General features: G+C 34.9%; 1 protein-coding gene across 1 annotated transcript in view; it reads left to right on the forward strand.

The window, feature by feature from the left end:
• Window positions 1–14,784, forward strand: part of PRMT3 (protein arginine methyltransferase 3) — a 122,832-nt gene extending 108,048 nt beyond the window's left edge. The window contains exons 14-16 of the mRNA XM_043875092.1: window positions 88–138; window positions 310–397; window positions 13,862–14,784. Of these exons, the coding sequence (XP_043731027.1) occupies window positions 88–138; window positions 310–397; window positions 13,862–13,971 (249 nt within the window). The 3' untranslated portion in view covers window positions 13,972–14,784. The remainder of the gene's footprint in view (window positions 1–87; window positions 139–309; window positions 398–13,861) is intronic.
• Window positions 14,785–16,250: the final 1,466 nt, after the last annotated feature.

Raw genomic sequence — 16,250 nt, forward strand, 5'->3', positions numbered from 1 at the left:
TTTTTTTGCTGTGACTTAAAAAACCATGGAATCAATTGTTACATGATTAGTTTAATAATTGTTTATATTACTTCTTTTAAAAAACAGGCAATTGCTGGCTACTTTGATATATATTTTGAGAAGAATTGCCACAACAAGGTAAGTATCTCATAACTAGGCAAGTATTTTCTTTTTGTGCCCCAAGGTATTTGATCATAAGCATTTTGCTTTTGTAAGTAGTTGGAGCTTGTATTTGATGTAGTAAATTAATGTACCATGATATTAAAAATCTTGTACTTCATAAGACATTTTTGAACTCTACCAATGCAGGTTGTGTTTTCTACGGGCCCACTGAGCACCAAAACACACTGGAGACAAACAATATTTCTACTGGAAAAGCCATTTTCAGTTAAAGCAGGTAAGAAAGAAAGGGGGCGAGTATCTTACTCATTCTGAAACCAACAGTATTCATCCATTCTGCAACCACTTTTTCTGTGCCCACTGTATCTGAAGCAATGTAGCATACTAAGGTTAGTAGTTCTTAGAGTTTACCATGTACCTAAAGTTAGGTGGCATATCATTTCATTAAAGAAGTAAGTTAAAACTTTTATTTGAATCTAATGTCTGCCAGTTACAATGTATGTGCCATTATGTAGCTCTTATGTTGAGTACTACACAGTAATTCAGAAAATTTTTCGTTAAGCATTAACTAGTATGTACTTAGTTGAAACTATAAATAAAAGAAAATATTTTAATTTCCCAAGTGACTAAACAAATATCACCAATAGAAGTAAAGTGTAAATTAAAAGAGAATGTTATTCAGTAGTTACTATATTCAAAATATATTTGCTTAGAATTCTCTCCACCGTGTCCACCTCCTCAGATCTTACATAGTAACTGATCCGATGCTGCATTCCTTTGTTTTGCATCTTGTTGATTGTTCACTTAATGAGCACCGATAGTTCTTGTGTATCTACACATTTAACACCAAAAGTTAGAATTTGATTATGGAATCTTTTTTTTTTTTTTTTTTTAACTGCTTGTTACATGGATGTCTTGTCCCATCTTCACTTGAAAGCCTCTTGACTATGGGAAAACTGAAGGTACACCAAACCTCAGTGCAGAGATACTCAACATCAGATTATTTGTGTGTCTCTCAAAAGCAACATTGAGCAAAGATTTGCAGAAGGATCCCTAAAATATATGATTTTGATTTATATGAAGTTTTAAAAATATGTAAAACAACGGTATATACGCACACATAGTAAATTAAGAAACAACACCTAAGAATGATAACCACTGAATGCATCAAAGTGGTCACCTCTAGAGAAGGATAGAAATAAGATTGCAGGAAGGGGCTTTAGTGCCATATATCAACTATTTCTCTGAAAAACTGAAGGAACTGTGCCAGATGTCAAGATTTGACAGAACTGAGCAAGTGGTCATTATATCCTTCTTGTTTAAAATATCTCATAAAATTCTAATACAGTTTTGATTTCACTGTTGAAGCGTGAAGGAACTTAGCAGATGCAGACAAACGCCATTAGAGTAGAGCGGCACCGTGCTATTGCCCTTTCACTCTGAGGCTGTGATGCTCTGGAAGTGAAACCTGATGGCGTCGCTTTCTCTTTCTCTGGAAAGTTATAGCACAGCAAAACTGAAATGAAGCGAAGACATCTTCATTTATGTTTCGTTGCTTTTTTTTAGCTCTGATATTTGGATTAACTTTGGGGAAGTTGAAAATACTGCTTTTTTCCTCACTGTAACCATTTGTGTCTTACTACTAGAATTCTAAAGACAGTACTAATTCTTTCATGTTTTAATCTTGAAAGAGATTTAAGACAGCCTTTGAATTTTCTCCTACCTAATTGCAACACAATATTATTTATTCATTTATTTATTATTTATTTAATTTATTTATTATTTATTCATACTAGTGAAATTTTGAAATCCTAACTATTCTTTATACAGTAATCCTTTGAGTAATTGATTCGCTTTCTCAGAATACTGTGAAGAAGGTATATGATTCTCATGTTGCCCTGTGGCACCATCTACATTCTGTATTTCTTTCATTGCCATTGTGTGTACTTACATTTAAATAGTAAGTCCAGTAGGCTCCCCTGAAAGAATATAACCTGAGGAAAGTTTATGAAAGCAACAGTTCAAAGAAAAAGTAGTCATTCTCAGTTACAAGAATTTTTTTTTTTAAACTCTACTAATCATTAGCCTCTGGTTGTATTACTAATGAATAGAAGCCAGAAGCTGTGGGGCAGAGTATTGGGATAGAAGCTAGTCAGAAAAAAAGATCTCTAGGGACCTCTGTATCAATATAGAACATGTTGATAATTGTATTAAATATAAATGGGCTGTACATCTCGAAGATAAAATTTCATTCAGTGCTAAAAAGAAATGAGCTATCAACCTGTAAAAAAGCATGGAGGAATCTTAAACACATATTACTGAGTGAAAGAAGCCAGCCATTTAAAGAAATAATACCAACTCTACACAGTCTCTTCCAGAAAATAGAAAAGAACTGATTTTATGAGGACAATATTTCTTTGATATCAAAAATTAGACAAAGATAGTACAAGAACATTAAACTATAGACCAGTGTCCCTCACGAATAAATCCTCAACAAAATAGTAGCAAATTGAATCCAGTGATGTATAAAAAGAAAATACACTGTGACCAAATGGGTTTTATTCCAAGAATGCAAGGCTGATTCAGTATTTTAAAATCATGTAATGTAGTCCACCATGCCACAATCTAAAGAAGAAAAACTACATGATTGTATCAATGGATGCAGAAAAAAAAGTTGGACAAAATGTAATATCAATTCATGACAAATACAGCAAACTAGAAATAAAAGAGGGCTTCATCATCCTGACAAAAGGCATCCATACAGTCTATAGCTAGCATCATGCTGAATAAAGAAAGACTAAATTTGAGATAAGGAAATGGTGTCTACCTGCACCACTCCTACACTGTTGGTTTGTTTTTTTTTTTTTTATTTTAATTGGAGGATAATTACTATACAATATTGTGATGGTTTTTTCCATTTATCAGTATGAATTGGCCATAGATAGACATGTGTTCCCTCCATCGTGAGACCCCCCCGCCCCGCATCTACCTCCCTACCCTATCCCCCTCTAGGTTGTCACAGAGCACCAGTTTTGGGTGCCCTGCTTCATGCATCAAACTCGCCCTGGTTATCTATTTTACATATAACAATGTATATGTTTGAATGCTATTCTCTCAAATCATCCCCCCTTCTCCTTTTCCCACTGAGTCCAAAAGTGTTCTTTACATCTGGGTCTCTTTTGCTACCCTTTATGTAGGATCGTTGGTACCATCTTTCTAGATTCCATATATATGCATTAATACGTGGTATTTGTCTTTCTCTTTCTGACTGACTTCACTCTGTATAATAGGCTCTAGGTTCATCCACCTCATTAGAACCGACTCAAATGTGTTCCTTTTTATAGCTGAGTAATATTCCATTGTGTATATGTACCACGACTTCGTTCTCCATTCATCTGCCGATGGACATCTAGGTTGCTTCCACATCCTAGCTGTTGTAAATAGTGCTGCATTGAACATTCAGGTACACGTGTCTTTTTCAGTTCTGGTTTTCTCAGAGTGTATGCCCAGCAATGGGATTGCTGGGTCATACAGTGATTTTATTCCCAGTTTCTTAAGGGATCTCTGTATTGTTCTCCACAGTGGTTGTATCAGTTTGCTTTCCCACCAACAGTGTAACAAGGTTCCCTTTTCTCCACACCCTCTCCAACATTTGTTATTTGTAGACTTTTTGATGATGGCCTTTCTGACTGGTGTGAGATGATACCTCATTGTGGTTTTTGATTTGCGTTTCTCTAATAATCGGTGATGTTGAGCATCTTTTCATTTGTTTATTAGCCTAAACAAAAATTAGACAAAGATGGTACAAGAAAATTAAACTACAGACCAATGTCCCTCGCAAATAAATCCTCAACAAAATAGTAGCAAATTGAATTCAGTGATGTGTAAAAAGAAAATACACTGTGACCACAGTGTATGTCTTCTTTGCACTCCTGCGATCTCATACTAGAAGTCTTAGTACAGTAAAAAGCGAAAAAGAATTAAAAACCATTGGGAAGGAAGGAATAAATCTGTTATTATTTATATACATAGAAAACTCTAGAAACCTACAAAAAAAAAAAAAAAATACAGAGCTAGTAAGTGAATTTAGCAAGGAAGAAATTAACATGCTGATTCTAAAATTTACATACAAATGACCTAGACTATTGTAGCCAAACAATTTTAAGAACCATATTGTACTTCTTACACTATGTAAATTCTAAACTTAAAAATTATATTAACACAAGCAGTATAGTATTGACAAATAAAAGATGGATATATTAAAAAAAAAAAGATGGATATATAGATTAATATACCAATAGAAAATCCAGAAATAGCCTCATTTTTATATAGTCAATTAAGTTTTTTCAAAGGGCCAGTATAAATTTAATTGGAAAAGGATAATCTTCTCAGAAAATTGTGTTAAAACAACTGAATATTCATAAAGGAAAATAATGACTCTTCTTATCTGACACCAAATATACACTGACTTTAAATGGATAGTAGACCTAAATATAAAAGCTTAAAACTGTGAAATTTCTAGATGATAACATAAGAGAGCATCTTGATACTTGAGGTAGGTAAAAGTTTACAAAAGTGAAATATTAAGTAAAACTCATTGAACTGCAATTTTACATGTTATTGTTTTATTATATATAAACTACACCTTAATAAAGTTAAGGCAAGGGTGGGATGATTTGAGAGAATAGGATTGAAACATGTTTATTATCATATGTGAAATAGATCCCCAGTCCAGGTTGGATGCATGAGACAAGGTGCTCGGGGCTGGTGCACTGGGATGACCCTGAGGGATGAGATGGGGAGGGAGGTGGGAGGGGGGTTCAGGATGGGGACACATGTACACCCATGGCTGATTCATGTCAATGTATGGCAAAAACCACTACAATATTGTAAAGTAATTAGCCTCCAATTAAAATAAATTAATTAACTTAAAATTTAAAAAAACAATAACCCTTACTGGACCATAAGTATATCCAGGATAAAATCCAGATTCTTTACCATGACCCTTTACAGTCTGACCATTTTTCATCATTTCCAGCCCTGACCTGTCAGAACCCCACAGAAGCCCATCATATGCTCCAGCTGTACTGCTCATTTTTTAGCTAACTTTCCTATCGTTTTTTCCTCCTTGCCTTTATCTGAGATACTCTTCTACCTAGGAAACTCTTTCACTTGATGAATTACACTTTTCCGTTTATAACCCAGCTTATTTCTGTACATCTTTCCTCATTGTCCATAGAAAGTTAACTGTTCTGTTCTTTTTTTCCCAAATCAATTCACACGTATATACCAGTGTGCTCTGATAAGGGGTTCTCATAGAAGATGAGTTATTTGCCTCTCCCTTCTTTTTATCTGGTGCAGTGTTTGGCATGTCATAAATACCCTCCTGAACGAATGAATAAGTACAGTAATATGCACTGTCATTGAAATATAACTTCCTTTCCTTACCGTGGGTGACACATGCCAAGGGCGTTTATCTAGTTGCTGTATTTGGTTGCCCCATTTTGTCAACTCTGATATTCTCTGAAATTTTGGCATGGCTGAGGGGAGTGCTCTATTGTTGAGTGAAAAAATAGCTTGAGTCAAAAACTACTTTTTGACTCAATATGGTGTACAATTTTTAGATAAAATTAAATAAAGCCAAGCATCTAATCATGACAGTTTGATGTGTGCGTAAAGTTTATTTTATTGTCCAGATAGTAATGTGACAAGATTTTTTTTTAAACAAATAAAACATTGTGAACATACCTATATAGTTATTCCACCCAGCTTGTGTGTGTGTGTGTGTGTATGTGTACATGTTAATATTGTGAATGATGAGAAGTCTTTTTTTGGTAATAGTAAATCTACCATTGGACTTCCCTGGCAGCTCAGTGGTAAAGAATCTACCTGAAAATGCAGAAGACATGGGTTTGATCCCTGTGTTGGGAAGATCCCCTGGAAAAGGAAATGGCAACCCACTCCAGTACTCTTGCCTGGGAAATCCCCTGCACAGTGGCGCCTGGCAGGCTGTAGTTTGTGGGGTCACAAAAGAGTTGAACACGACTTATCTACTAAACAGCAACAAAATCTACCATTGGGGGCAGACAGGATATTTGGAAAGCAAAAAAAAGACAGTGTGAATAGGAAATTTCTCAGACTAGGAATTTTACATTTGACCGAAAGCACAAGGTAACTAACTATAAGATAATGAACCTAATGCGTTTTTGCTTTGGTTTGGGGTTTTGTTCGTTGTTGTTGTTGTTATTTTCACAACATAGTTCTAACAGTAGTTTCCAAAGAAATACTCTAAAATGTTTGATCACTTCCAGCATTGTGGGAATTAGAGACCAGCCTCCCAGAATGAATACTTTTAAGTATTTAAAGGTCACTTTTAAAGTTTAAATTCAGGGTGGTTCCCCCCCCTCTTTTTCTTTTAAAAATAATGTGCAATTTTATTGTACAAACTTATGTGACAGTATTTATTTTAAAGATCCAGATTTTTTCTTGTGGTTTGGTTTTGAAAAATATTATTGAAATCATATTATTAGTAAGCTTTTATGTGATGGAGAATCCTTTTCTTTTTTTTTCCCATTTTTTTTTTTAAACTCTAAGCTTTGATAGTGATAATACTGAATTTTATTTATCCCCCCTTGTAAGGAATGAAATTTTATTGCTCTGGAAGAAACTAATTTGAAAAAACAGAATTGAAATGAAATCAATTTTGTTCTTGATTGAACTGCAGTGCTGCTTTGTGGTGTACTAATCGCCGTCTGCTGATGATAAAAACAAGGTGTACAGCTTGGCTGCATAGGGACTGTCCTTTGCAACTCTCACCAGTTTACACACTTAACTACATCAGTCATTTTATATCTATTTGACACTGATTAATTACTCCTATCTCTACTGGCATTATAGCCGTTTCCTTTGGCACTTTAGCCAGGCTTGAACAATTGAAGTGGGTGCAGCAGTGTGAACTGTGTATTTATTACTGTGACCCTTCATGCTGTATAATTAACTTAAATAAGTACTGTTTTGCATTTCCATTTTGAAATTAAGGTTACGAAATAACTATTAGAGAAATAGTTATTTTGCTTGTATTTTGTTTTAAAACATGAAAATTACAAATCAGCTTATAAGACAGTGTTAAGACTTTTTAATTACTCAAACATTTTATTTCATATTGATGCTGAAAATTTTTCTTCTGTGAAAATTTTAACAAAATTATCTGCTACTCGTGCATCTTGAGCTGTATTTTAAGTTAAGGAATACATAAACCTCTTAAATACTTTCTTCTTTTTTAATGTATTTTTTAACTTGAAATGCAGTATTTGATAACCTGCTTTATAGGCACCAGGGAACATTTCCATTTTGACCCTACACTAAGGATCAAATAGGACATTTATAAACAAGCCAACTTAACATTTTTAACATGTCTAAAGCCACAAGGAGATCCAACCAGTCCATCCTAAAGGAGCTAAGTCCTGGGTGTTCATTGGAAGGACTGATGCTGAAGCTGAAACTCCAGTACTTAGGCCACCTCATGCGAAGAGTTGACTCATTGGAAAAGACCCTGATGCTGGGAGGGATTGGGGGCAGGAGGAGAAGGGGACGACAGAGGATGAGATGGCTGGATGGCATCACCAACTCGATGGGCATGAGTTTGAGTAAACTCTGGGAGTTGGTGATGGCTAGGGAGGCCTGGTGTGCTGCGATTCATGGGGTCGCAAAGAGTTGGACATGACTGAGTGACTGAACTGAACTGAAAGCCGCTTAAAGAGCAACTGCCGTTGGGGCACATCAACAAGAAAACCACTGAGTTAAATAAAATGCTCAAATAATTTTTTTAGATGGTGGTTAAACATTTGAAATAATAGCATCACTACTGATAATCACCAAAGTGCAAATCAGAGCATTCAGATACTGGTGGGTGGTGGTTACCATTTTCTTTCATTCTTTTTCTGTTGTTGCTTGGATTCTAATACCATCCAAATTTTGGTGAAGATGGCTGGAGTGTAAAATGGAACACATTTTATGCCTTTTTAAAGTATCTTGCTTTATAGAATTTGTTTCATTTTTTTGTTTCATTTTTGTATAAACAAATCATCAACCTTTTCCTTCTGGTTTCTCTTTTTTTCATAATAAGAAATATTGTGTTACTATATTTATACATTTCTGTTGACTGCTTTCTTTCCTCAGTGATGTAAAATGCCCCAATTACAATGTACTGAATCTCTATAATGAATCTTTATTCCATTTATCTATGAACTTATTCCTAAGCCATCACATTTTAAAAAACACTTTATTCTATATTTACATACAGTAAAAATTTACACATTTTATTTATGCAGTTTAATAAATTTTGGCAAATGTATGTTCCACCTTAGTCAAGATATAGAATATTTACATCACCCTAATAAGTTTCCTTGTTGATCCCTTGTGCAGTTTGTCATCCCCATCTTCAGTTTTCAGACTGGACAACCATTGATCTGCTTTCTGTCATTATGTATTGTATTACTATTAATAATATTAAGGCATTAGTATTCTTTTAGAATTTTATATCACAGTTGTTATACAGAACATACTCCAGCTTCTTTGCTTTTAGCATATTTTAAAGTGCATCTGTGGGGACTTCCCTGATGGTCCAATGGCTAGAACTCCGGGCTCCCAATGCAGGGGACCCAGGTTCGACCCCTGACCAGAGAACTAGATCCCGCTTGCTGCAAGTGAAAGTTCACATGCTATAACTAAAAAAGCCCACATGCTGCAACTAAAGACCCTGCACCATCAAATAAATAAATATTAAAAAAAAATAAAGTGCATCTGTGAATCAGTAATTTGCTCCTTTTTATTGCCAAATAATGTTTCTTTGTATGGACTTACTGTAATGTACATATGCTTTCACTTGCTGATAGACTTGGATTGTTTCCAGTTAGGGGCCATTATGGATTAAATTAATATGAACATCCTTGTAAAAGTTTTTGTGTGAGCATATGTTTTCATTTCTCCTAGGCAGATACCTAGGAGTGGAATTATTGGGTCTTATGATAAATAAATACTTAACTTTGTAAGATGCTGGCAAACTTTTTCACGGTGACTGTACTATTCAAGGTTCCTACATTGTTGTGGGTTTGTTTGCTCCACATCTTTGTCGACACTTATATAAAAGGGGAATCATTTTAATATGTTTTAATATGTCATTCTAAGTGTATGTAGTGACAGCTGTGTTTTTAATTTGCATTTACCTCATGACTAATGATGTTGAGCATCTTTTCATATGTTTATTGGTCATTTGTATGTCGTCTTTGGTGAGGTTTCTTTTAAGATATTTTGCTCAATTTTTGGTTGGGTTGTCATCTTACTGGGTTATAAGAATCTTTATAAGGTACAAGTCAGATATATGCATTGCTGATATTTTTATCTCAATCCTAGTTTGCCCTTTCATTTTCTTAAGGTCTTTTGAACTTTGTGCTATAGTGGCCTAAGTAAAGAAATCTTTGCTACTCTAACGTCACAGCTTTTCCTATACAGTTGTTCTAAAAGCTTTATATTTTTGCCTGTACATTTAGGATTATAAACTATTCCATGTTGATTTTAAAAGTAATATTCATCTTTCTCCAAATTTATATTAGGTTGTTTCACCATCATTTCTTAAAAAGACTTTTCTTTTCCCATTTAATTACCTTGGCTCTTCTGTCAGAAATTAATTAACCATGTATGTATGTCTGTTTCTGAACTTTGTTTCCTTGATCTGTGTGTCTTTTCTTACGCCAGTAAGACACTGTAAGATGATATAAATCCTCCTGCTTTATTCTTTTCTCTCACTATTCTGGACTCTTTAAATTTGCATATGCATTTTAAAGTCAATTCTGCCCAAATAACAGTCCTGCTGGGATTTTGATTGAGACTGTGTTGAATCTATAGATTACTTTGGGGAGAATTAACATCTTAAAACAGTATTGAGTGTCATCCACAAACAAAATGTCTCATTTACTTAGATCATCTTTAGCAGTGTTTTATAATTTGATATAACTAAATGATGCATATATGTTGTTACATTTATCTCAAGAATTGTATGCTTTTTCAATGCTGTTATAAATGCTACTGTTTTATATTTCAGTTCTAATTCTTCATTACTCATGTGTAGCAATGGGGAATTAATTTTTTATATTGATCTTATGTCCTGAGATTGCTAAACCTTTTTAGAGTTTTAGTATCTGTTTTCCGTTTTTGTTTTTGTTTTTTTGCATAGTGCTTAAGAATTTTCTATGTGTAAGACCATATGGTCTGCAAATAAAGATATTTTACCGTTTTTTTCCCCAATCTGTATTTTTTTTCTTCCTCTGCATCTTAATGCCCTGACTAGGACATCCGATAGAATACTAATTAGAGGCAGTCAGAATTAGATCTTTACTTCAGTCCCAGTCTTAGGAAGAAACCATTCAGTTTTTCACAGTTAATAATGATGTTATCTATAGTTTCTCATCGATTTTCTCTATCAGGTTAAAGAAGTTTCCTTCTATTCCTAGCTTGCTGAAAGTTGTTAGAAATTAACTTTGTTAGAGGCTTTTTCTATATTTGTGTGTATTTTTTTCATATTGTATTTCATATTTCTACATATTGTGTGTATTTTTTTCAATTGTATCATATTTTTTCTCTTGTTCAAAGAATTTTTGAATCTTTGTTCATGAGGGATATATATCTCTGTCGTTTTCTTCAAATAACTTTATCTAATTTTGGCATAAGGGTAATGCTGCCCTCAAAAGATGAATTGGGGAGTATTCCTTCCTCTGTTTTTTATACATTTGTTATTATTTTTCCTTAAATGTTGGATACAGTTTTCCCAGTGAAGACCTTTGTGTCTGTCTTCTTTGCTTTCTAATATAAGCATTTAAAGTTAACAATTTTTCATCTAAGCAGTGTTGTAGTTATAGGCCACCTATTTTTATATGTTGGTTTCATAATCATTCAAATCAAAATGTCATCTAACTTTGTTCTTGATTTTTATTTTGATTTATGAAATTTTTTTTCTCACCACATGGCATGTGGTATCTTAGTTCCCTGACTAGAGATTGAATCCTCATCCCATGTAGTAGAAGCACGGAGTCTTACCCACTGGAACACCAGGGAAGTCCCTGATTTGTGGAATATTTAGAAATCTGTTGTTTAATTTCTAAATATTTTGGGATTTACTGATTTTCAGTATCATTCTGTTTTGGTCAGAGAACATATTCTGTATGATGTCTATATGTTTAAATGTATTAAGATTTGTATCTATTAAATAAGTTTTCAAAAGGAAAAAACATCTTTTATTTACCAAATACTTACTATAGTCTAGCACTATTTATTCCTTTGTGTAGATTCAGGTGTCTTTTTGGTGTCGTTTCCCTCCTGTTTAAAGAACTTCCTTTAACATTTCTTACAGTGCAGGCCTCCTGGAAAAGAATGCTTTTGTTTCTTTGAAAAAAAAAAACTTGTTCTAATTTTTCATTTTCTTAAGGATTTTTGCTGGATATCAAATTCTTAATAGGTTTTCTTTCATCACTGCAAAAATGTGTCTAGCTGATGAAAATTTTGAGGTTGCTCTTTTCTCTCTTCTTTTGTATGTAATAAGTCTTCTTTTTCCCCCTCTGAAAGTTTTAAAGATTATTGTTTTTATCACTGGTTTTCAGGAAGTTAATTAAGATATGCCTAAATGTGTTTTTGTTATTGCTGTAACTTTTTTTCCCCCTGCTTATAAGCCTCAATTTGCAGCTATTTAAAAATCTAGACATTTTAAATGAATGTCAGACACTAGAAATTTTGTTTTGCTGAATGTTTGGATTTTGGTTAGTTTCTTTTAAAAGCATTGACGTATGCTTAGGCAGACAGTTAAGTTATTTAAAGATTACCTTGATCTTTACAGAAAATGTTTTAAAGCTTTGTTAGGGAGGACTGGTGTTGACTTTACTCTTAGGGTAGTTTAATGCTAAAATGTAACCTGGAGTCTCTAGTGAATCATCCTGAGTGTTCAGCAGTCTTCTTCTGTCCTGGCTGCTGTAGTCCTCTGATAGTTTATCCCTTTGTTGTTCATTCACTCAGTCATGTCCGACTCTTTGCGACTCCATGGACGGCAGCTCACCATGCTTCCCTAACCTTTGTTGTCTCCTGAAGTTTGCTCAAACTCATAGCCATTGAGTCGGTGATGCCATCCAACCATCTCATCCTCCATCGTCCCCTGCTCTTGCCATCAATCTTTCCCAGCATCAGGGTCTTTTCTAGTGAGTCAACTCTTCATATCAAGTGGCCAAAGTGTTGGAGCTTCAGCATCAGTCCTTCCAATCAGTATTCAGAATTAATTTCCTTTAGGATTGACTGGTTTGTTCTCCTTGCAGTCCCAGAGACTCTCAAGAGTTCTCCAGCACCACAATTCGAAAGCATCAATTCTTCAACACTCAGCCTTTATGATCCAACTCTCATATCTGTACATGACTACTGGAAAAACCATAGCTTTGACTATAGGAACTTTTGTCTGCAAAGTAATATCTATGCTTTTTAATATGCTGTCTAAGTTTGTTATAGCTTTTCTTCCAAGGAGCAAGCATCTTTTAATTTCATGGCTGTAGTCACCATCCACAGTGAGTTTGGAGCCCAAAAAAAAATCTGACACTGCTTCCATTCTTTCCCCATCTATTTGACGTGAAGTGATGGGACCAGATGCCGTGATCTTCATTTTTTGAAAGTTGAGTTTTAAGGCAGCTTTTTCTCTCTCTTCTTTCACTTTCATCAAGAGGCTCTTTAGTTCCTCTTTGCTTTCTGCCATAAGGGTGGTGTCATCTGCATATCTAAGATTGTTGATATTTCTCCTGGCAATCTTTGCCAACTTGTGCTTCATCATCCAGTCCTGCATTTCGCATGATGTACTCTGCAAGTAAGTGAAATAAGTGACAATATATAACCTTGACGTACTCCTTTCCCAATTTTGAACCCCATTGTTCCATATCTGATTCTAACTGTTGCTTCTTGACCTACATACAGGTTTCTCAGGAGGCAGTTAAGGTGGTGTGGTATTCCTGTCTCTTTAAGAATTTCCAGTTTATGACTATGATCCACACAGTCAAAGGCTTTATAGCATAGTCAATAAGGCAGAAGTAGATACTTTTCTGGAATTCTCTTGGTTTTTCTGTGACCCAGTGGATGTTGGCAATTTGATCTGTGGTTCCTCTGCCTTTTCCAAATCCAGCTTGTACATCTGGATAGTACTCAGTTCACGTACTGTTGAAGCTTGGCTTGAAGGATTTTGTGCATTACCTTGCTAGCATGTGAATTAATTCTTGTGAAACCTTGCCTTGTACTGCCTTCCAGCCATCCCCAGTCCTCTGTGTCAGCATACCCTAGTAGACCTGTGCATAATTGTCAGTGCTGCTGTTTTCTTTGCCCTGAACTGTGAACGCTTTGAGTTCAGGGACCATGTCTTTTTTATATATGCCCAGGATGTACCACAATGCCTCATATTGAGGATTCCAATAAACAGCCCCCAACCCTGCAGTAACCAATGTAGTTGTGCTTTTTCACAAGCGTTTGACACCCATGCTAGCTAAGTTACATCTGCTTTCTTCAAAAATTAAACATAAAATTGTCCTGAAAATTTTTAAGTTAAAAAAAAAGTGAAACATCTCACAACAAAAAATGAGAAGTATCAATACTAAGTGTACCATGTTGCGTTTCTGCTACACTGTATTCCTTGAATTCTGAAACACAATTTTTTGCCTTTCTTCTATAGGTGAAGCCTTGAAGGGAAAGATCACAGTGCACAAGAATAAGAAAGATCCACGTTCTCTCATTGTGACCCTCACATTGAACAATACAACTCAAACTTACGGTCTCCAGTAAAAAGGCTGCAAAAGTGCCAACTAATTTGCAGCTTTTATGGTTGGGGAGGGGTGGGCAGTGGTGGAGGAAGCTTATGTGAACACATGGATGTTGAATCTTTGAATCTGATAATTCAGCTACGGAGGGAATGATCCTCGTGATCCACCTCTGTAATCACACTTTTGAAAGTCTGGTCAATGAGATTTAACAAAATGTAATCCCTGTGTTGGGTTCAGCTGTACTGAAAGTCGTTCAAATTGGCCTAAATTTGGAACAGAGTATAATGTTTTGTTGTTTTTAATAATTTCTTACTATAAATTTTAACCACTAGTAATTGATTGTTACTTGGATAATGTTTTATGAAGCTAGTAACTGTGCACAAGGTATTATGCATTTTGTTGAAAATTTCCTTTCTGAGAAATAGTTTTAATTGTATCTGCTAGAATATCAGGGTATTATAGAGCAAGTGCAAGGGGCTAAATGTGGAAGAGACCATATAAACTATATTTGAAGACAGCTTAGTTGATTATTGTATAATTCTGTTGTCATTTTTTAGCTTCTTCTCTCTTTGCAAATATTCTTCAGTCATATAGTTTTCTACTACTGCCCAGGACATCTAGTTTCAATACATTTGCCCTAGATTTCAAAAAAATTTTTAAAGATTGGGATAAATATGTATTTATTTACTAATACTTTTTTCAAACAATTTATGTACAAAGTTAAACATGTAACTGTTAATATACTTTTATCATTCTATGCAGTTGTGTCATTTACAATTATTGACCCAGTGTGAAATGCAGAAAACATTCAAATAAACGTATACAACAACCATTAGTATTATAAAGTGACATTTCCACATACCAAAGCCTTGTACAAAATCAGAAGCATTTAAAACAAGTCTTAGCAAAGCAATCATTTTTAAGAAAATAGGAATGTTAAGGAGAGGTGGATCACATGGTTCATTTCCATTCATCAGCTGGTTCATGTTCACAAGACACACACAAAGCAGCATAGCATTGTGTTGGGAGGCATGAATTCCAGAGCCAGTTCAAGCCTTGGCTGCAGCTCTTCCTTGCTGTGTGATCATAGGTTCCTTAACCTCTCTCTTCCTCCATAAATGTGCCAGTTCATCAGCTGATACATTTCAGCTACTGAAATGTAACTGATACAGTTCAACAACTTCTATGTGCCTGGCACATAGAAAACACTTAGTCCATGCTCAGTGATATCATCATCATACAGTCAAGGACCCCTTCCAAAGACTGTAGTGGCATCTACATTAGATCAGTTTGAGAATTGTCAGCCTTATGAGATACTACCATAGCTTGTGAGTGAGTGGGAAGATTACAAGAGAATTTAATATTTATTTAGCAAAAAAAATGCATCAGGAAGAAACTGCCTTTTGGTCTTCAGTAGAAAACTGGACTTCCAGCAATAGGAAAAATAGCCCCTTCAAGTGATGGTATTTCAAACCTTAATGTAAGTCTTCCTTCCTCGTAAGCATGGTTTCTTTTTTCACTGAGCCAAACTAGTCAGCTTGTTTTCACCATGGATTTTGGATTCTGGCCACTACTGGAAATGTATACTGCTGCTAATACAGCTCAAAATACTTTAAATTTCTGTCTAGGGTGTTTCATGTAGCAATTTGAGTAATGGGATGATGGATCAAAAGTAAGATTTACCATTTTTAAAATTTTTAATTGCATATAATTGCTTTACAATGTTGTGTTAGTTTCTGCTGTACAAGAATGTGAATCAGCTCTCTATATGTCTTCTCCCTCCTCAACCTCCTTTCCACCCCCCGTGCCCCTCCACTGGGTCTTCACAGAGCACCGAGCTGAGCTCCTGGTACTTACACAGGAGCTTCCCACTAGCTGTCTAGTGGTCATATATATATGTCAGATTTACCATATATGAAAATTTACCATTAAATTTTTAAAGTAACCAAAAAACATGTAATTTTTTTATTTGTTTTTCTTTTTTACAAGTGTAAAACAAGTATTTTTTGCTATTTAAAAAAGTACTTCTCAAAAATGATTTCTCATTAAAAGTCTTGTTTGACTTTCAGGGGATTTTCAGCCTGTGTCTCTTTTGATATTCTCCTCCTGGTTAGCCTCCCCAGGCTGGAACATCCTACTTTGTGTACCTGAACATTTTCTGAGATGTGAGAGTCTGAATATTAGCTCTTTGGTTAGAATTTCAGCCATTAAACTGCTATAGAAAATATACTTCATAGCTCTTTATAGTGATAAATACAGCATTCTCTCCTGCTGTGGCAGATGGGCACTTAGGGATAGCAG

The sequence above is a fragment of the Cervus elaphus genome, chromosome 2, assembly GCF_910594005.1.
Source record: "Cervus elaphus chromosome 2, mCerEla1.1, whole genome shotgun sequence".
Lineage (NCBI taxonomy): Eukaryota > Metazoa > Chordata > Mammalia > Artiodactyla > Cervidae > Cervus > Cervus elaphus.